The 22153-nt window shown below is 41.9% G+C and overlaps 1 protein-coding gene across 4 annotated transcripts in view; it reads left to right on the top strand.

Annotated features, from left to right (window-relative positions):
• Positions 1 to 12958, top strand: part of carm1 (coactivator-associated arginine methyltransferase 1) — a 37372-nt gene extending 24414 nt beyond the window's left edge. Inside the window, exons 10-16 of one of the 4 annotated variants that reach the window (XM_034221459.1) lie at positions 23 to 112; positions 188 to 325; positions 4499 to 4588; positions 4702 to 4811; positions 9332 to 9409; positions 10548 to 10604; positions 11128 to 12958. In XM_034221459.1, coding sequence (XP_034077350.1) covers positions 23 to 112; positions 188 to 325; positions 4499 to 4588; positions 4702 to 4811; positions 9332 to 9409; positions 10548 to 10604; positions 11128 to 11267 — 703 coding nt within the window. In that variant the 3' untranslated portion in view covers positions 11268 to 12958. Of the gene's footprint in view, positions 1 to 22; positions 113 to 187; positions 326 to 4498; positions 4589 to 4701; positions 4812 to 9331; positions 9449 to 10547; positions 10617 to 11127 lie in introns of all 4 variants that reach the window. The other 3 variants (XM_034221450.1, XM_034221447.1, XM_034221444.1) reach the window with 3 other exon arrangements.
• The last annotated feature ends 9195 nt before the right edge of the window (positions 12959 to 22153 follow it).

Below are 22153 nucleotides of genomic sequence, written 5' to 3'. Positions count from 1 at the left end.
ACCTGCCTCTCTCTGCTCTCAGGATAGAGATTCCCTTTAAGTTCCACATGATGCACTCTGGCCTGGTGCACGGTCTGGCCTTCTGGTTTGACGTTGCGTTTGTGGGCTCATCGTAAGTCACAGTTCCACTCATGCTGCATGTGTGTTGAATAATTCCCCCCACTGACCTGCCCTCATGTCTGTGCAGGATGACGGTTTGGCTGTCCACGGCCCCCACAGAGCCCCTCACCCACTGGTACCAGGTGCGCTGTCTGCTGCAGTCCCCCCTCTTCACCAAGGCCGGAGACACGCTGTCCGGCACCGCCGTGCTGATGGCCAACAAGAGGTACAATGCTAAACGCTATGTTCTCTAGCATGTTGGTCCATATGGCCTGTAAATAATCTCTCAAAGTACTCATTGGCACATATAGAAAAAGAGCTAACAAAACAAATCATTCAAAGTTATCGGAATCATTGCATTGATGAGTGTCGTGGTGTTTTTGTCCTGCCATATATAGACCTGCATGTCATATCCTGCCTCACAGCGCACATTTATTGTCAGCAAAGAGAGACCTAAACCAAACGTATTATCTAAATTAGCATGTTTTAAATCCAAGTGTAATTCATAAAATAAATAATTAAGTTAGTTTCATCTAAAGCAGGGGTGGGGAACCTTTTTCCTCTCAAGGGCCATTTCAATTTTTACAACATCCTCCGAGGGCCGTACAAATGATTGACCTCTGCTTAAAAATACTAAAATCACAGCCCATTCATTTGGCCTTTCTTTCATGCTGCGCAAAGAAAAATCAACCTCTTAATCCAGATATCTCACCATGACTCGCGCACGCATGCACGTGCAGTGTGGCATGACCACCCAAACAGAAAGATATGGACACAAGATGTGTGCAAATGCATTTAGTTTCCTATCCATGTGGACAAGATTTAAGTGGGGGGGGCACCTAACCTCCTCTAGGGCAGGGGTTCTCAAACTTTTTGTTTATGCGGACCACTATTTATTATCAAGGATTTTCGCGGACCACCTCATATGCAAACCGTAAAAATAAGTACATATATAAACGTAGTATTAAAACACAGATATTTTTTTTTAGTTAATTATAGACAATCAAAAGTAAATTGAATCCTATCTGATACTTTTGTCGCACGTGTGACCGGTGTCTGTCTGCGTTGTGTATGTTTCTCAAAGAGGACGGCGGATGGTATTTTAATTAGGTCATCCCAAACAATGCCACAAGTGCACTCACAAAAGACAGACAGGTCTACAAAAAAACTACCGGTATGCTTAGTCCTACTTTAGTTACTGTACTGCAAAAAGCAGACGGCGCTGCACTCAACACACACAGACTCAAAACCATGGACACACTGGCACATAAGTTACATAAACAATTTATAGGCCTAAGTTGCATAAATGCTTGAGCTACAGTATTGCAACTAAGCAGACAGCGCTGCTTCTCTCTCTCTCTCTCTCCACTTTCAAAATCTATTTAAATCTCAAAACAAACAAACTAAATTCCCAAAGTTGTCCTGAAATTAACTTAATGAAAAATATAGCCTACTCAGGGGTGGATCTAGAAAAATATTCATGGGGTGGCAGGAGATTTTGAGGGGTGGCATCCCCTGGCAGAAGTATATGCTGATTTAATCGCCGTCATATCTATCAATGTTAACTTGGAAAGCCAAAATATTAATATTTTAACTCAATAACATTAGGTGACATTATTGTGGCACATCAGTAAAGCCTTAAATAGAAATATATAAGATGGCAGACATAATTGAATGCATTTTAACTGAACAATAACTGAATGAGTTTGTTTCACTCTTAGACCAGGGGAACCAAATCTATGCAGACTGCTGCAATAAGTACATTAATTAACTGTCTCTTCGATGTTTATCTGAATGAATATGATAATATTAACAATCATATTATTCCTATCAGCTGTCAATCACTGTTATGATGCGGCGATTACCATTCTGTTCAGCCAAACGCCTCACAAACTGATTAAGATCAACAGCTTTAGTGCGTTTTGATTCAATGCTGAGTACAGCCAAACTTGACAGTCTCTTCTCTTTCATTGTAGACCGCAAATATCTCGTTCATTCCGTCTACAGTACTTGGGTCCGGAAGCTTCTCGTTTTGCGCCGTCCCGTTCAAATGCAATCGCCGCCAATCATATTTCCACGCTCGCGCCGGGGGAGGGGTTACAAGGCTCGCGTCTTGCACTCGGACATTAGAGATTTTCTATCATAAATGTCCGATGACCACTACCCCACTGCCTGATATCATTAGAACGCTAGGAATCTCCTCTTTCCAACAGTGTATCCAACTCAAAATGTGTCTTCGGGGCAATGCGACTGATTTCGATAGAGCAATAAAAAGTGGATTTTATTTAGCTTTTTTCCACGAGCCACCTGCAGTACCCGGACCACAGTTTGAGAACCGCTGCTCTAGGGGGGTCCGGGGGGCATGCTCCCCCGGGAAGATTTGTTATAAATATTGACGTTAAAAGCATCAATCTGGTGCACTTTGAGAGCAACATTAGGAGATCTATGGATACATCTCTCAACACCCAGATGAAACACAACTGTAAACAGATTTTCTTTTTCTTTATGGATATTTTACAAATCACTCCCCTCTCAAACTGTGTTCTTGTTTATTAATAACAACTTTTTTTTTACTGTCATATAGTATTTTATACCAGTTTACTTTATTCTCTTATTTTTTTATAACTAATGATCTCACTGAGCTGAGGTTATTTGAGCCTCTCACGGTACGTCCACACAGCAGCTTTTCAAAAATCTTGAAAATCTTGGAGCTGGGCGTGTCTGAAAGCTTGGGGATTTCGCGACCAACAACCAATCACATGAATCTCCCGCCCCCGACATACAAAGCAAAAAACCCCGGTTCTTCTCCACTATTTCTTTAAACATTTATGAGATTAATGTCTATGGTGCTATTTTATGCTACATTCCATGCTGGCTAATGATACTGTCTATGCTTGCTAGCAACGAAGTTAACTAGCAACGAAGTAAACTGGATATAAAATCCCCAAACAAGCGAAAACCTACCAGTTTCACCCACTGCCTCGGCCACCTCCCTCCATGCCTGGTTCCTCCGGTTTGTATCCCGGTAAGTAAATAGGGACTGGTCATAAAGAACCGGGTGATTTGCTACCGCAATAACTAAGTTCTCCTCCATTTTTGTGGAATATAGAAATGAACTGCGGGTCTGGTTCTCCCAGCTTGCACGCGGTTTGATTGGCTAGTGCTTGAACTGTCAGATTTGCATAAACGGATCTGATTGGCTGTCGCTTCCAGCTCAGCCTCAAAAGTTGAACATTGTTCAACTTTGGAATCCTGAACATCCTGGAAATCCTGGAAATCTTCGCCTCGCCCCCCCACAATGCAGTTCGTCGACAAGCGAGGGAAAGTGACGTCATCCCCATTCAAAGTCAATGGGCGGAGACGCGCTGGAAGCGGTGGACAAATCGCCAAAAGCTGCTGTGTGTACGGGCCGTCAGGCTGTCAGGAGAGAGCTCTCTTCCACCTGGTTGTAGAAAAAGCTCCTTATATTCGTTGGCATCTAATCAGATGCTAATAACAACTTCAAACACAATACGCTCGTGACACACACACACACACACACACACACACACACACACACACACACACACACACACACACACACAGCCGAGCTTGAATGACACACAAAGACCCAGAAGTAGTTGTGCTGTATCATATTATTTTCGATGGCGTTATTGACTGTATGATCAGTATGACAGATGAACAGATCACCACTGGGCTTACAACTAAAGACACAGCCACGCAAAAACTGCATGTGTACAGCTCCTTATGGGTACTGCAATTTGTGAAGTGCCGGAGCGCTCCGTCAGCACTACACCCCTGCCAGACGAGACATATACCACGCGATGACACGTTAGGCTCGTGTTGTGTTCACGGAATCCAGGAAAAACAGACACTCGCTTGTTTAATTCTTTTGCGGTCTAGATTTTTTAAATTATTTATTTTTTGCATGTGTTTATAAATCAAATGGTCTCGCGGACCGTATACGGACCGGGGGCCGGAGATTCCCCACCCCTGATCTAAAGCATTTAAACAATATTCCAACCATACTAATCTTGTTAAAGTAAAATGGCTCTAACGATGAGTTTAAGGATGTTCTAAGCTTCTTCTTCAATTTGTATCCATTAACATTGAAGTTTGAGCTCCAGGCCTCACTGATGTACACAGCACCCCCCTCCTCTTTTCCAGTTGTAATTTTGTCATTTCTAAGTAATCATGGATTCTCCGATACATTGGTAAAATTGGTTAGGAAAATATTTATAATAATATATATATTATAATATATATTTTGACTATTGGACCGCAGCTCGAATGGATGATGGATCCATGTTTCTCTGGAGGTTTTTTGTTGTCATGCATTGAAATAACAATGGTATTATACTAATATGCTAACTTAATGTGATTGGATCCCTCTCCACAGACAAAGCTACGACATCAGTATTGTTGCCCAGGTGGACCAGACGGGATCAAAGTCCAGCAACCTCCTGGACTTGAAGAATCCCTTTTTCAGGTGAGGGGGTCTCCTGAGCTCAGAAACACTCCTGGATCTCAGCTCCATGAATCATGTGAGAGGGGAGCGCTGTCCGTCTCGCCCATGTTAAACGTGTGTGTATGTATCTGCAGGTACACAGGCACTACCCCCAACCCCCCTCCCGGCTCACACTACACCTCCCCGTCTGAGAACATGTGGAACACGGGGGCCTACAGCATGGGGCAGGGCATGGCTGTATCAGGTGAACACACACAGACACTGCTGGAAGTCCATGTGTTCACAGGGGGCACAGCTTCACCACTTCACGCTTATCGTGGAGAATAGTCTAGTTGCCAGCTCATATTCCTGTAGTGAACCTGGAAATATTGAATTCAAAAATGGCTTGGCTGATTTGGACAGTTTTGGAGTGGTTTTGGCGGCTTATTGAGAATTCTTTGTCTATTTCTGGCCAAGAAAGTGGCCATATTTGTACCCTCTGATTTTAATACATTTTGGGTCCATTTTGAAGGTTTAGGAGGCTCTGGATCATTTGGATTGAACAAATTGCTTATTTATTTGAAAGATAATTGTCCACAGTAGAGGTAATAATTTCATTTTGTGCTCTATTTCCAATGCTTGCATGGTAGTAAATATCAGCCCAGCCGGGAGTACAAATATGGCCACTTTCTATTTAAAACGGCAATTGTTGATCCTGAAAATGTCAGAAATAACCCCCAAAACCACCTCAACATTTTCCAAATCGGCCAAGTCTTTGTTTTACTATTGTTTACATTGGCATTATAGCCTTTCATTTGAATAAACGCAACTAATGCTTAGTGTGCAAATTGCCCAACATAGGCATGTTAGCATCCGGCAGTTTCTATGTTCTGGGGACCCGTACTATAATTTCTAACAGTAACATTTGGGGTAGTCAACATTTCCATGTTCACTATGTTGGCAACCAGACTATAAGTGGATCATATTTTAATAGTAATACGCTTTCAGCCGCTCTCATTGATTTCAAAAGCGCACAACGAGATGCCATCACTGTGAGAACACTCCAGGACGCGTCTATCATGTTTCCAACCCAATTTCGATTTAACCACGCCCACTTCAGCATCGACGTAGCTCAGCGTGATTGCTTATGGACGTATACCGAGAACATGCTGTGCCCATGTTAACAACACTGAAGTATTATCACGTCTGCTCTAGATTGTGAATAAAAACTGATATGGGCCGCTACATTTAATCAATTTAGTGTCAAGAGGAATATTTAATATTCTCTGACCGTGTTGGAAAGTAACAAATTACATATACTCAAATACTGGACTAATGTAAAAAATGTGACAAACAAGGCAATAGGCTACAGATTGTTTGCTTGTTTATTCTTCTTAAATCCAGGGTGAATTAATATTAAAAGATGAACTAACATTTATTCAGCTCTGCATAACTGTCATCGTCAGTCATATATATATTTTTTTAAAGCGCTATTTTTGATCAATTTTCTTTGTAAAAGATGCTCTATGAAGCGACTAGAAGACAAATTCATATTTCGTGGGATGAAAATCCAAGGCTGACTGAGTTGATGCTTTCATAATGCAGCAGTGGGCGTGGCTAAATCTAAATTGGGTGGGGAAATAATAATTGATGCCTTCAGGACTTAATATTCCGAGCATAAATAATATTTACAGTTTGCATAAGTGGCCGTACCAATGCCGCCTTTTGCGCGCTCAAATCCACCGCACACACACTTATTTTTCAGCGCGACCTGGCGCATCATTTTACTTTTCTAATGTTCTCTAAAGAACACACATCCCACAAGACAGATGAAGGACGATTTAACATCAGGAAGTTAATATTATAATGATATAAATAATCCAATTAGTTTGGTGAAGAAGTTTATGTATATCTAATTGGCTGTACTATTAGCTGTTGTCTGCTAAATGGTCACTCAGTTATACAAGATCTATCACTTCGGGGTTCCTTCGTCTCAAAGTTAACGTTTTTTCATATGTTTTTGGTTAGAAGCCTGAAATAGGACCTGTGCTTTATACAAGCTGAAGAGATTTTCACATTTATCCTACGACATAAAAGATGTTGATAAATATACCACTGGTGAATGTCTTTTGTCAAGGCAGTTGCAAACAAGTGACTGAATAGAACTGAACATCATCGCACTTAACATTAGCTGCCTTTAGCTTAGCAGTGTTGATGTGAAATTATGCGACCATCATGTAGTTTGTTTATAGCCTAACTTTAGCTAGTTATTCTGGAGATTGTAATATTGCTTCAACTACATAAAAGTGGTGTTATATGTATGTGAGGACAATATATGTCCTGTTAAAGCACTAGCTTTAATGCGCCCCTGTGAGCGGACGTTTACTGACTCTCCTGTTTTGCTGATTCTGGCTGGAGATAGTTTATTGACAATGGTTGTATAAACTTCAAAACGAGCCATAACCGTGCACGTTATTGATGCACTGCGGTAGAGACAGAGCTCTGCAGTCATGCAAGCTTTCATTTCACAATTTGAATAAAATATAAATGTACATGCCTGTAGTATGTCATTTTTTACAAAGCACTCCATTTTTTTCAAGCTCAATAATAAATACAGATTATATTTGATGGACATTTCCCATTTGTTCTGTAAATTATTTGTTTTTTCTTATGGAAACACTGACTCGCTATAACTACAGAAAAGTACACAAACTCACTATAACTACACAAAAGTGGTAATAATAGGCAGGCTACTAATACAAACATGGAGTTATTTAAAATCTCATGTTAGCTCACCCATAACTTTAATGTCAGGTGCCGTTTGTATGCCTGTATGAAGATAAAAGATGTTGGATTTGAACCTTTGTTATCCAATGAAGCGCCAGCACAGTGCTGCTCAAGCCAAAAAATCCCCATCAGCTCTCTATTATTTCAGCGTTTGTCTCCATTCTTCTTTATTTTCTTCTTTTTTATTATTGCCAGTTGCAACCATTATTAACGAGATAACATACTGCCACCTGCTGGACCGGAGAGTGTAGCACAAGATCTTGTCCATAGACCTTTATTCATCTGTCTTTATCCTGTCCATGTCTTTGAACAACTTCTGTGAGTAAAGGGTGCAGTGATACTGTTGTAGTGTGGTCACAGCTGTATGTCTACAGATAGTGTCTCGGCCAATCGTTTTAAAGGACCAGACGTGCCTATTTTATAATCTTGAATTAAATCCCACAGTCCAACGATAGTTTAGCAAAAAGTTGACACAGTCTCTGGATTGCAGGAATATCAAACCTCCTTTTATGTGGCCTGCGAGAGTTTGCAAAAACAAAATGTACCCATCAATTATATGCCGCTTTACATAAGTACAGTGTCCATAAACTACATGTCCCACGATGCATCTCGTTTTGTGACTACTGAAGATTTTCAGGCATTTTCTAGCAGCAGCACTCCAGGCAGTGTGCTGCTACACAGCACTTTTTAAATGATTACTTTAACAAAAAATCGTCTACACTGTAAAGCAAATATGTAATTTTATAAAGAGTAGATATATTTCTTATAGTCTTGAAGTTACCACCAGCCCTTTGAGGGTAACCATCATTGAACTTGGAATTGTACTGTGCTATAGTCACTTTTATGTAAAAGCATACATTTTTACAAGAGTCTCGACATTTCATTTTTATAGGGTCTTAATACTTGAATATGTTATATGTCACTTCATGTTTTTAAATTGCGGCTACTCATTGTTAAGCCACAGTTGTGTACTTATTTGTCTTTTTATTGTATTACTAATGTGTTTTTAATTTTTTTTTTTATTATTGCATGCCTTTCTTACCGGCTATGCCACTTTAGCTGTAGCACTGTAACTTTGTGTGTTTGCTGTGGGACTTAAAACAATTCTGATTCTAATGCTACTGTGGCCTGCCATGCAGTTTGAGTTGGCCCCCCCCTGCTCCAATATCATAATAAATCCACCAGTGGCGAACCGTGTCTATCACAACTGGACCTTCTGTAGACACACACCCCCCGCCCCACCCCCCCCGCGGCATTATAATGTCCGTCTTTTCACTGAATTGTCGTCTTGAAAAGGGTACTCACAACAATTCCGCAACAACTTCATCTTCACCTGTTGCACTTTTCATTTCAACGTTAAAAACAATAGAACGGCATGAATTGCTTCGTCGCATTCTAGATCCTCTGTCTCGAGCCAGTTAACTAGCGAGCCTTCTGGAGTACCCTGGAACCGAGGGGAACTCTGAAGAATACGCCCATTGGCTACAAATCAATATATGATTGGTTGATGAAACTGTCAGTCCAAACGTACGCTCTCATTCAGTGCAACGGCCAGGGCATTCTATCAAGGATGTAGAATACCTTGGTTGAAGGATATTCTACCCAGAGACCCAGAACAAGATCTGATTGGTTGCTTTCTTTTCTAACACAAAACCACTGAAATGCGTAGTGCATGGTCCGAGAAGGACAAACAAATCAACGTAACACTGTAATATTGCAGATCAACACAGATACGATTCTCATTTATTCATTTTATTTATATAATTAAATCGATGTTTTGTTTGTTTTATCTGAGTGTTCCAGGGTATTCTCTGAATACCTTGAAGGCCCTGACGGTTCGCCACTGAAATCCACCTATTATGCAACAGCTATCATGTTTTGCGTGATGTTTGCCCTGAATCCCCCCTCCTCGTAGCTTCCCATGTGGCCGAGTTATACCGCTGTCTGTCAGGATGTGTCTGTATGAAGTGTTGATGGGTGTGTCTGTGTCTCCTCCAGGGATGCCTGCAGCTTATGACCTCAGCACAGTCATTGGCAGCGGCCCATCAGTGTCTCACAACAACCTCATCCCCCTGGGTACGAACCGCACTCCTCCTGACTTCTCTACATCTAATGGTACTTACAGCGGTGCGGAACACGCGTCTCCAGTGAGCACTGTTCACACGGGGAGGGTCTCATCATATTCTCACTGTGCTCACATGTTGGGAGATGTTGTTTAGAGGGATTATTGAATGTGAAAAATGCGGTGTGTTACTAATCACAAAGCCTTTGTGGAGGATGGTGTCTTAATTTGATGTCTATATTGTATACCTTATGCATGTCTTTTTATTACATATACTTCAAATCACAAACTTCCTTTTAACTTTTACTGCCATATCATTACAGCTTACCCCATCTTTAGTTTATGCTTTTAATCTAGCACTGTTTTCTTTTAGGACTTCCCACTCAATGTAACACCTTCACTTTAACTGCTTTCAGAGCTTCGGTTCCAACTGAAATTAAAACTTTACCACACTAGGACCTAAGCATTGTCTAATGTCTCGGCTGTTAAGTGTTAGCAGGGGGCAAACTAGCATGTGAAAGTGTTTTTAACATGTTTTCTGACAGTTATAAGAAATACGTTAGCATTTAGCATATTTGGGCTCCCCCGTCTTTAAGTCTGTCATTTTGAACATATTTTTAGTTAGATGCCTGAAATAAGATATGTGTTTTATACTAGCTGAAGAGATGTTCACTTGTTGTTTTATGACACAAAATGTTTATGAATACTCCACTGGTGAATTTTTGAAGCTTTACTTGTCTTAAAAAAGGTGGTTGCAAACCAGTGACTGAATAGGACTACAAAATTAATTGGGGCCAACATTAGCCGCCTTTAGCTTAGCGGTGGTAACGTGAAGTTATGCGACCAACATGTAGTTGGTTTATAGCCTAATGTGAGCTTTTTAATTCTGAATATTGTAAGCTTCAACCATTACAAAAGTGGTGTTATATTTATGTGCGGACAATGTATGTCCTCCTAAACTTAGCACTAAAGTATCATAAACCTGTGAACCAAAAACCAATGGGAAAAATCTCTCAAAAAGCTTTTTGTTAATGGAAACAAGGACATGCCATCTTTGCGCCTTTCGCTCAGAACAGGAAGCTACATGCATAAATGTCTGTTTTGATCCTGCACACATCATTAATGTCTGCTTTCCTCTCCGATTGGTCACAGTGAACACCGGCATTGTAAACCACACCCACTCCAGGATGGGCTCCATCATGAGCACAGGTATTGTTCAGGGTACGTCTCCCTCGTCACTTTCTCAAAAACCCTTCATTCTTGTTTGCAATACATAGATAAATCGATAGACACTTTATTTATCCTAAATTGGGAAACTATTTTGTCCCAGCAGCAGTGTTTTCAAGCATTACTTGAGTTAAAAATATTTAAAAGATAAAATAGGTTACAGATATATTAAAGGTATGTATATATTAAAAAAAATTAACAATGTATATTAACGTATATACAAATTCACAATAGAAAGGACATGTATCACGAGAGAGATCTAAATAATACACAATATAATGAAAATACTGAATAAATTGAGTACTGTACAATCTCACTAAGCTACAGGAATATATATAAATACTACAGATGCATATTGGCATCAGATGATATATACATAACAATTGTGCAAAGAAGCTGTTTTTGCAAATGGTGGGGAGTTATATAAAAAAGGAGACCCTTTACAAGAGGGCACGTTTAATTAAATGCTTTCTTTGCCCCCCCCCCCCCCCCCCCCCCCCCCCAGGAGCCACCACAGGCCAATCCGGTCCCAGCAGCAGCGGTTCGTACTACCCTGTCACCAACCAGTTCACCTTGGGGGGCGCCGCCATTTCCATGGCCTCCCCCATGGTCATCCCCAGCAACACCATGCATTATGGCAGTTAAGAACTCACCAAGACCTCTTCGACCCCCCCTCCCCCGCATGACAAGAGACCCCCGACCTCCCCCGGTGGAGACTGATGCAGCCAAAAGCAGTGCTGTGCTGGCACTGCACCCCCCCCCTCCCAGTGTCGTCCTGCTCACTCTTCTGTGTTCAGTCCATCCCCATATCAGCGTATCCGTCCACACTGAGACCCTCCTCCCCCCCTCGTGGATCCACTGGGACTTGATTTGCTGAGATGCACAGCTCCTCCCTCTACGTGTTTCTCAGCCCCCCCTTCTCGGTTTTTTTTTATGTGTCATAATGAACCCCAAAGTGTTTCCTTTCCGGCTGCCTGTTAGCAGCTGAGGCTTTCATGTGTACAGGACACTATTATCCTCTTAACACTCTTTGGACGTTTCATATCTCATCCGGTCTTTTCTACGGAGACTCATGCAACACATATTTGCTCTGCATATGCAGATAGTTTTGGTTTTAGGCAGATGTATCAAAAAAACTGAAGCCATCTATATGTGAAGGCACCCTAAGGAGTATGGGAAATATGCTTTCTTTGTGACTTGGACACCTTTATATGTGTAGTTTTACTTAAAAGCAGCAGTGTTGATGGACATCAGGATTAGGAAGAATGGCACACCTTTAGCAGAGAAATACACTGCTATCACTATTGTTAAAATACAAAAATATGGATTAGTGCAGCTTTAAATACCATCCTACCCATACCTGGGATGTGGTTAGCCTAGCGTTATCTTAGACTAGAAGTAGGAAGAAACTCCCTTAAATCAAAAACACACCTACCCTAATTCTATTTTTAAATGTAAGACTAGTGAGCAGTCATAGTGCAACGGCTGGTTTGAGCACCGTCCAAAGTGAACTAACAGCCAGGAGACACTTTTTATCTTCTCGATAAGCCAAATCAGGAAATAGAGGGTTTGGAAGACGTATTTTAGACGGATATCTGTCGAAGAAATTGAAATATTAAGGCAGCATATTTCCTGAAACGCTGCTAAAGGTTTTAATGTAGTCACTGGGGTGGATTTAGAGCTTCAGGATGGTCACAAGTGTTCACTAAACCTCCATCACCCCCCCGAGCCTGATCCCTCCAACATCTCCTGAAAAAACATTTTGTTAAGTTGTACACACAGTATAAGTTGTGGGAACGAGAGAGGAGTTATACACGGAAGGTGACCAATGAGAGTCTTCTGAAGGTTTGTGTGCACCTGCTGCTTCCATCGCCCCCCCAGAGCCCGATGCTCCAGCAGAAGGATTGTAAAGGGGGCAAAAGGACCCAGGCGGAATGAGAATAGCTGTGCTGGGTGCGCGGCGTCCTAGTTTATATCCTGCTTCTCCTCGGAATCTCCTGAGACTGTCGCAAAGAGACTTCAATGTGTGGTGGGGGGGCCAGTCCCCCCGCCTCCCTCCGGCTCACTATGTACAACCTCCAACATATCACCCCCATCATCAGTCACGCAGAGAAGGACTGACACGTGTACGCACCGCTTCCAGTGTCACAACTATCGGACTTTGGAATTTACAAGTTAGCAAGTTTTAAGAAAGCTGAGAAAAAATTTCTCTTTGTAGGATTAACCTTTTTGTTATCTTTATTTTATTTTTTTCTTTCACAAAAAACAACAAAAGATATAAAAAAAGAGAGCAAATTAAATGTGGTGGAGATGTTCCGAAACCATTCTGGAATCAAGTGTTGTAGTGCTTTACTTTGTTGTGTAGCATGTGGCAGCTTAGCACTACTATCACGGAACAGTGTGGAGCAGAGTGTGTGTACTCAACAGCCAGTAATTGACCTCTGATCCAGACACAGTGCCTGCACTCAGGTTGCTCAAACAAACTATATATAATAATAAGACATAGATAATGCAGTAATAAGCAAAAATCCGCAATAGATAAAGATCCACTGGTTACTGAGTAGAGCAGGAATTAGTCGTCAGGATTTAAGCACTTCCTGTTCGCTCGCTTAAAGGGGACCTATCATGTCTTTTATACATGAATATGTGTCCCCGGTGTGTCAGGGAACTCGCCAAGTGTCAGAAAACACAACCCTCTCTATTTTCCTCCATACCCAAATCTCTAAAAAAGGGGCTGCAACGGATCTGATACAGACTGATCCAGATTTGAACACTTTACTGACGTCAGTAAAGTAGCGCTACGGCTATTGGTCAATTCTCCACCTATCAGGGGAATGTGGGGTTGGGCCACGGCCGGCCATTGCCGCTCGAAAGCGCTGGAGACGCTGTAGTACATATGCCAGGCCTGTAAGTGGCGCTGTAGTCTGCCACAAAAGCAGCGAAGAAGACTTCCCTTGCATGGTTGCCATGGTTGCCCTTCTGTTTATTCTCCGCTGTGGCTCTTTTTCTCCCTCCCCGAGGCAAGCGTTTGCACCTCCTGCTTTAAAACAAATGAATAATGACTCTATATAATCATATGTAAGGAATAATGTGCAGCGGCGCGGTCATTATGGGGAAAAGAACACCGACAGGCTGATCAGGAGCCCGACGCGAAGCGGAGGGATCTAGATCGGCATGAAGGCACATTATGCAGTGTGCACATTATCCCGCTTATTACATGGCCACATTCTCAACAAAGTAACGACATGACTCCCAATATTAATTGAAATGCTTTTATGGATTTCGAAAATGTTTTTATTGATTTAGAAAATAGTTGTATGTATTGATTTAAATTGACATGCGTCCGCTAAGAAAAATAGTCCGTTTTTACTGTTTGAACTGTGTTTGAACTAACGTAGCAACGGCAGGAACTGCTTCGATAGTGTTTTTGAGGAGCTTTTTGATTACAGATTTGAAAACATCGTTGCTTGCTTTAAAAGTAGCACCATTCATTATGTCAAACCTTGGAAAGTATCTAGATATCCCTGCCCCAATGCCAAAGTAACTGCCAACTGAATATGTGTCGCCGTTTGATGTCTATGTCTGGACCGCTGCGTAAAAAGGAGGGTTTCTGCCCCATTACTTCTCTTCTTACTTCTATAAGAATAAAACACGGAGGGCGGAGATCTCTTTTTCTCCCCCTCTTCTCCCCGCTGCAGCCTAGCAGCTAATCTCAGAGCACGCTCCCCTCTCCTGCAGGGGGGCGTGGTCACCTGCAGCTCACAGAATCAGCCCCCTACAAAAACAGCACTGGAAAGAGCAAATAGAGCGAAATGAGGCATGGCTAAAATGCAGGATCTTTTTGGTATTTTGAAAAGAAAACTATATTTATATACTTTATATAGGTATGGCCCTACAATATATAGTTCAAATATAGCATGATAGGTGTCCTTTAAGGGATTTTTAAGTTTCGTCCCATCCCACTGGTGAATGGCAGAAACACTCTTAAATGCCGGTCGCTAAATATGACTACAAACTTAATTAGACGCCTTTAACTAAGCGACATGAAGACATGTGACCGTGTTGTAGATTGTTTATAGCCTAACGTTAACTTGTGCATTTGTGCTTCAACTATTATTAAAAAAGGTTATTGTGTGGGTTATCCAGTTGAAAAAAACTTGTTAAGAGTTATAAACATAAAATATCTTATTTTCTGCAACATTCTAAAATCCAGTGGAAAAATCCCATTGGCTTTTTGTGGAGGGAACCAGGGGGATGCTAACTTCAGGCTCGGACTACAGAAATGTGTTATTACTGCACCAAGCAGGGGGTCAGCATGAAAACGTTTCCTGTGCTAAGTGTAGTTCAAGCACTTTTATATTCTATTCAGAAAGAAAATAAGACTGAGAACCAGGGGCGTCGCCTGGACCTGAAAACATTCAGGGCTTAGCCCACAGTGGCCGCGGCGCTACAGTGGAATTTTCTACTGCAACACTCCCCACACGCACACACAGTACACCCGCGACTGTTACAACGAAGGCTCGATAATCAGCTCACGTCATATAGGCAGGGGTAACGTGCTATTTTTTATGAGTGGGGGGCGGACCTCACCTCCTCTAGGAGGCACCTCACCTCCTCTAGGGGGGTCCGGGAGGATGCTCCCCCGGGAAGATTTTTTTTTAAATATTGAAGTTAAAAGCATCAATCTGGTGCACTTTGAGAGCAACATGAAGAGATCTATGGATACATCTCTCAACACCCAAATGAAAAAGAACTGTAAACAGATTTTCTTTTTCTCTATGGATATTTTACAAATCACTCCCCTTTTAAACTCTATTCAAGTTTTACTGCCATATAGTAGGCTACTTCATAACTGTTTTTCCTTTATTCTCTTATTTTTTTAATAAATATATAGCTCCTTATGTCCGTTAGTGCAGCTAGCTAACCAGATGCTAACAACACGGTCCCTGCTGGCACCTCTCTCTCTCTCTCTCTCGCTCGCTCGCTCGCTCGCTCTCTCGCTCTCTCGCTCTCTCTCTCTCACACACACACACGTTTATTTCCATGTGACTCTGATTGGTCTGGTGTCTTGCCTCTGTTGCATTCACTGAACACGGGAAATTACAGTCCTGCCGTCCTCTCTAGTGTCTTGATGAGGTTCACGTAAAGCACGGTTAATGTATTATATTATTGAGGGAGAATTGTCCGGGGCTACAGAAAAAACATTCGGGGATAAATCCCCGAATGCCCATGCCAGGCGACGCCACTGGTGAGAACACCAGTGTCCCATCTGCACTGCAGGAGCACAGCGTGCCCCCCACCACAGGTAGTGCTTCTCTTTCTCCTGAAGGTGGTGCTTAGGAAGTGAAACAAAAATTATTCTCAGGTAGGTCAGGGGTGCTGGCAGTGCGGTCAAACCTTCAATGTCTACACGGAGCCAATGAGTGAAGGCCACAAGCCATGTCTGTTAAGTTGATCTGTACACAGGTGATGAGTTTTTTCTTCACACATATTCCTTCTTCACCTCAGGGGTAAAGTTGTGCTGGACATCTTTACTCTACTTCTACACTGCCGAGGATCATGGCTGTCCAAGCCCGACTACACCAAACACAACAAGAACGAGTCTGCAGCCTCTTGAGTATTTATTCCAAATCCTTGATATCAGACCGCAGTTTCTACCACTAGTTGTACCGTAAGCCAAACTGCTCGCTAGTTAACTAATAGGAGAGTGTTTTGACTTTACCGGTCTACTAGTTTAACACACACTAAAAAAGTCAACTAGTTAAGGCAAACATCTTTACTAGTCTAAGCATGTTCGGTCCGTGTACGTTTTGTCAGTTTGATTTTTCGTTTAAACCAAAAGCCAAAACGAAAATACCAGCCCTTTTTCGTTTTTGATTTAAAACGAAAAAACGGGCAACCAAAGCCATTTTTCCGTTTATGTTGTCTGAAAAAAACGGTCAGATTTTGGTTTTTCCGTTTTGAAGAATGAAGAAAAGCAGTCCGGTGGACCGGAAGTTAAACAACATATTTCAAAAATAAAAGACACGAGGATATAATGACAATGCTCTAAAAGTTCAATCCTGGAACCCAGAAGTTTATTTCTACATTCACATCCAGATATGCGTTTCAATCAATCAATGTTTATTTATATAGCCCAATATCACAAATGTTACATTTGTCTCAGTGGACTTCACAGTTTGTACAGAATATCAGTATGACAATACACACGACACCCTCTGTCCTTAGACCCTCACATCGTATAAGGAAACACTTCCGGAGAAAACCCACAGGTCCCGTCTCAGGCAAGCCCCCAGGAAGTGCGCCGGACTCAGATGAAAATATTCGTGCTGGCCAAACGGCGGTACTACACTTCCGTTTGGTTGCCAGGCCCGGAAACACTTTTTCCCATTGACTTACATGGGGAAAGAGTGGTCTGTAACTCGTTGGATATTTTTTTTTTAAACTAAATAAACTACCCAGTATGAACACTTGTATAGCCCTTATTAAAAACATTCGTTCCTCAAGTTGTAAAAATGAGCTAATAACGTTATTCTGAGAGTTATTTCCCTCTGCATTATGAACGCGCATCTAACCGCCCGGCACGTTCATGTTACGTGTCCCGACCAATCCGAGCACACTGTGCTCACAGGGAGGGTGGGGCTGGAGCTATTGGAGCTACAACGAGCCGTTAAAGGCAGAGTGAAATTCAGTGAATACACGTAGTTTACAGAGATGCTGTATGAGAAACCAATGTGAGTTGCGTTTATCTTTACCCATGGATGCACAATAAGAACGGATCCATATCGTCTTACTGCCATCCCACGGAGCTGTAATAATGGATATATTGCACATGTTTGCTGTAATTCATTATCATACTACATGGGCTGTATGATTAAATCTTGTACCGTAAATGTTGTATTAAATAAAGTTAATATTACCGACATTATTAACGTCCCTGTAGCTTCGTATTGCACTAAGAAGCTTATTGCACTGTATATAAATATATATATATACAGTGCAATACTAATTTCATGCTAAATGAAGCTCTGTTGGATCCTGTTACAGCGTAATATAAGTACATAACGATTGATGTGTACATTAGCATCATTACTAGCTAGCTGCTAACTGCCGCCTCGTTCATATCAAATCCATGATAACAACAAACCATTACCATGCTGTCATGAACGCACGGTGCTATTACGTGTACGCAAATTGACGTGCTTGATGTGAACGAGCATTTTGGTTAAAGTTGCGCATGCTCTATGAGTGCACATACGGGTACCTCTCAGGCATGCTGGGTAATCTGTGACGTTTCACTCTCTCAAAAGTTGGGCCATTTTGGCCCATTCCCAAACCGCCCCCTACACCCTACCCCTCCGTTTGCGCGTTCACGCGGAGGGTCCGCCATATTGAGGGCTGTTCCAAAGCAACGAGTGTGGAGGGGGAGTGGGCTATCAAGCCCTCAAACAGCGAGTCTGCAGCGGTGCTGACTTGAGACCGGTCTCTACCTGACCGGAGTCACGCTGTGTGTGTCCGTCAGGAAACAAGTAGTTCCAGCAAACATCCACTGATAAATTGCGATGTTAACAACCTCATGATAACCTCATATGTTTTTAACTTATGATCATACCTGTGTTTAGTCTAGAAAAAGGTAAATGTGTGCATTTTATTATAAAGTTGTGTATATTTACAGACCGTTGCAAAAACTAAGAAGCTTATAAACATCAGGTTTAAAACGAAAAGAGCTTTGAAACACAATGAAAGATGTTTGGAGTTTTATTTGAGTTATTCATTTAAACTTTTTGTCTAAGAGATGCTGATTTGAAACCGTTGTTACATACAGTTACGGCATTTCCTGTTTCTGCCAGAGAGAGGGGAGGCCGTCCCAAAGCTTGCTGCTGTATTTACTCCCTCCGTCTGACAGGAGGGAGCCTCGTTGAGCTGCGAGTGTGGCTACAGACGGAGTTCACTCCATCACGGAGGGGTAGGGTCGAGGGAGTGGTTTGGGATTGGGCCTGTATCATCATGCGCTAATGAGTAGCTCTCATAGGAATGAATGAGGCCCCGCCTCCCACGCTGTATCCAGTTCTTATTATACATCCATGGGCTGCTTCTCAGGTCGATTAAAATAAATCCTTGCTTCCCTCACTTGCGTCGTTTCCCTGCGTTTAGTCCCTCCCACCAGGGAAGCATGGAGGGACGCAAGGAAACCACGAGAAGCAGGGAAATGAGTTTTAAGAGCAATGGGACGTCCTTTCCTCCGGAGCGTCACGTGAAGCGACGTCCGTTTGTGATGACGCTGCACAGCTGATCGTCTGACAGCAGCTCTGTCCCCGTTATTTCCACACACACCCCCGCCTCTGTTAGTACACATTTACTGACACAAACATTTGTATCATCTGTTGCAGACCCCAATAAATAAAATAAAATAAGAACTCATTCTCAAAAAAGATAAACGCCATTCTTAAAATTTATAAACGAACAATAGTTTGATTAATATTGATTAGAGTGCACAATAGAAATAAAATAATTGAGAGAAGAAAAAGAGATATGTTATCTATCAAAACCCAGTTAGATTAACATTCATTGGATTGCACACTTTGTTTGTTTGTTTGGATATGTAGCACATTAACATTTTAATAGCACTTAATGACTGACTGAATGGAAATGACAATAAATGAAAATGTAAAACGAAAAAAGCGATCATGAAAATGTTTCCAATAAATGAATTAAATGATTTTTGACCACTTTGTTGTTCAGATATATCACATATTTGTAACTAAATGATACATTAATTGAAACAAAACACGGTATAAACTGAGGAGTGACTCCCGTGAGGTTCATGTATTTTCTTCACTCTGCTCTCATGTCAAGAAGCATCAGATCAGTGCATGCACTGCCTCGTCCAATCAGTGAGCGATACACAGTAAGGGGGCGGGGTGAGTATCTGAGGATTTCATCGGAGGATGGTCTGGTGGTTCCTCGGTTATCGCTCCTCCATGATCGCTCCTCGATCCTCGGTCCTCCGGCAGAAATAAGAGCCATGGGACGGTACTCAAGATGGCGCGGGCAAATCAACTTCCGGTGAGACCGAGGAGCGAGGAAATGAAAATAGTCGACCTGAGAAGCAGACCTAGTTGCATAGTTTCCCCACAGCAGCAGACGCACATTCATGACGTCCGCTGGCGCATCATAAACACGTCGGATAGTGAAAGTGCATTCGGATTCTCTAAAGTACCGCAGTCTCTTCTCCTAAGTCCTTTTGAATTCTCCTATCCACTATCCCTTAACCCCGTGACGTTTCACTCAGAGGTCAAGGATAGGAGATAGGGTTAGAATGTAGGAGCTGATTTTTGGATTATCGGAACGCAACCCTCAACTCCTCGGTCCTCCGGTAGTGACCCGGAAATGAATTTTAGCGCGCCATGTTGAAGGACATCTCATTTCTCTAAATGCACGTCGAGGACCGAGCATCGAGCGTCGAGGAGGCTCTCTGGAGGAGCTCTAACCGAGGATACACTGATGGGTCCTTCACGGCTCCTTCGTGGATGCATTTCCGGGAACAGAGATGTTTCAAAGAGTCGTGACGCACGTTTTTTACAGTGCGTAGATGCAGCGGACAGACCGGTCTCAGTTGGTTTGGTGTCCTCTGCTTACTTTTAATACTTGAAAATAAAACGTTTGGCCCGTAATTTATTTTCCTCATTGTAGCGACCAGAGAGGGGGGGGGGATATATCCAGTCTCTGATAGTGTTACGTTATTATGAGAGTGCTCTGTTTGATTCTGAAATTGTATATATTTATATAAATATATATGTGTGTGTGTGTGTGTGTGTGTGTGTGTGTGTGTGTGTGTGTGTGTGTGTGTGTGTGTGTGTGTGTGTGTGTGTGTGTGTGTGTGTGTGTGTGTGTGTGTGTGTGTGTGTGTGTGTGTGTGTGTGTGTGTGTGTGTGTGTGTGTGTGTGTGTGTGTGTGTGTGTGTGTGTGTGTGTGTGTGTGTGTGTGTGTGTGTGTGTGTGTGTGTGTGTGTGTGTGTGTGTGTGTGTGTGTGTGTGTGTGTGTGTGTGTGTGTGTGTGTGTGTGTGTGTGTGTGTGTGTGTGTGTGTGTGTGTGTGTGTGTGTGTAGCCTGTTATTGTCTCATTATCCTCCGCTCGCATCTCCTGTGGGCGGGACTAAGTCTCGAGGATAGGAGTCGAGGAGGGGAGTTCGAGAAATGAGAAAGGGCCTTTGAAACATCTCTGTTCCCGGAAATGCATCCACGAAGGAGCCGTGGAGGACCCATCAGTGTATCCTCGGTTATAGCTCTTCCAGAGAGCCTCCTCGAAGTGCATTTAGAGAAATGAGATCTCCTTCAACATGGCGCGCTAAAATAAATTTCCGGGTCACTACCGGAGGACCGAGGAGTCGAGGAGGGGGATTTGTTGAAATGAGAAAGTGCCAATATTTACCTGTGACCGTGTATGTTTTGGTCATTGGATTTTCTTTTCACAAATGGATATTCAAAAACAAAAAATGACAGGATATTTGATTTTCGTTTTAAAATTGAAATGCAAGGCGTTTTTCTTTATCATGGTCAAAAATGGATTTACTAAACTTAAAAAATGGGATGATTTTCAAAAAATAAAATCACTAGACACTAAACAAAAAAACTAAAAAAAATTCATATTCTGCTACCGGAAGTTGTCTTTCAAAATAAGAGCGCAGATGACGGTCAATCCGTGTATCCATTTGTTTTCACAACGAAAACAGCCAAGACACATATTGAGCCCAGAAAATGAATGTTATTAATGGCTGTAAATATAATAGGCCTATGTCTAAAATGGACAACATTGTTAGGACAGAGTATTTTAAGAGGACATGATATCAACAATGGCCTACTTCCAGTCAGTCGGCAGCAGCATTTTTACCTCTTGGAAAGTCTTGCCCGCTATTTAAATTGACTTTGATTGAAGTTAATAACAATATTGATATGATATAGATATATAGCATATCATTGATGCAGTCTTTCTGAACACTTTTAAAATAAAATACTGCAAATTAAGAATATTTGTAATGTTTTGCACAGATAGTGCCTTAACTTGAATTTGAAAACACATGGCACTGGCAACTTTATTAATACAGCAGATGAAAAGATTTGTGGAAGGATACATTCTTCATGGGCTTCAATGGCTCTCTAGATAAAGAGCCTTTTATGGTTGCTTGTATTATCCTCATAGTGGTTTGTTTAAATAACTAATACATATTACAAAAAAGGGCTCCAAAAAAGACATATATATCCTGGCCGGCTTAACCAGTCTGTATTTATTCAAGCACCACAAGATTCAGAGTTTAAAGCACAATTCTGAGCCATTGATTGTGTCATTTCTCCAAACACATACAGTAAAAATGGCTGTTTTTGAAGCCTTAAAATGGTGCAGAACTTTACATTGTATTATGTATCTTCCTGGTCGAATGTACTTATTGTAAGTCGCTTTGGACAAAAGCGTCAGCTAAATGCAATGTAATGTAATGTAATGTAATATTACACTTAAAGACAGGACTATTCAGT

Source organism: Gymnodraco acuticeps, unplaced genomic scaffold (assembly GCF_902827175.1).
Source record: "Gymnodraco acuticeps unplaced genomic scaffold, fGymAcu1.1, whole genome shotgun sequence".
In the NCBI taxonomy this organism is placed as follows: Eukaryota; Metazoa; Chordata; class Actinopteri; order Perciformes; family Bathydraconidae; genus Gymnodraco; species Gymnodraco acuticeps.
The sequence above is the reverse complement of the archived record's forward strand: the minus strand, read 5'-3'. Positions and strand labels throughout refer to the sequence as shown.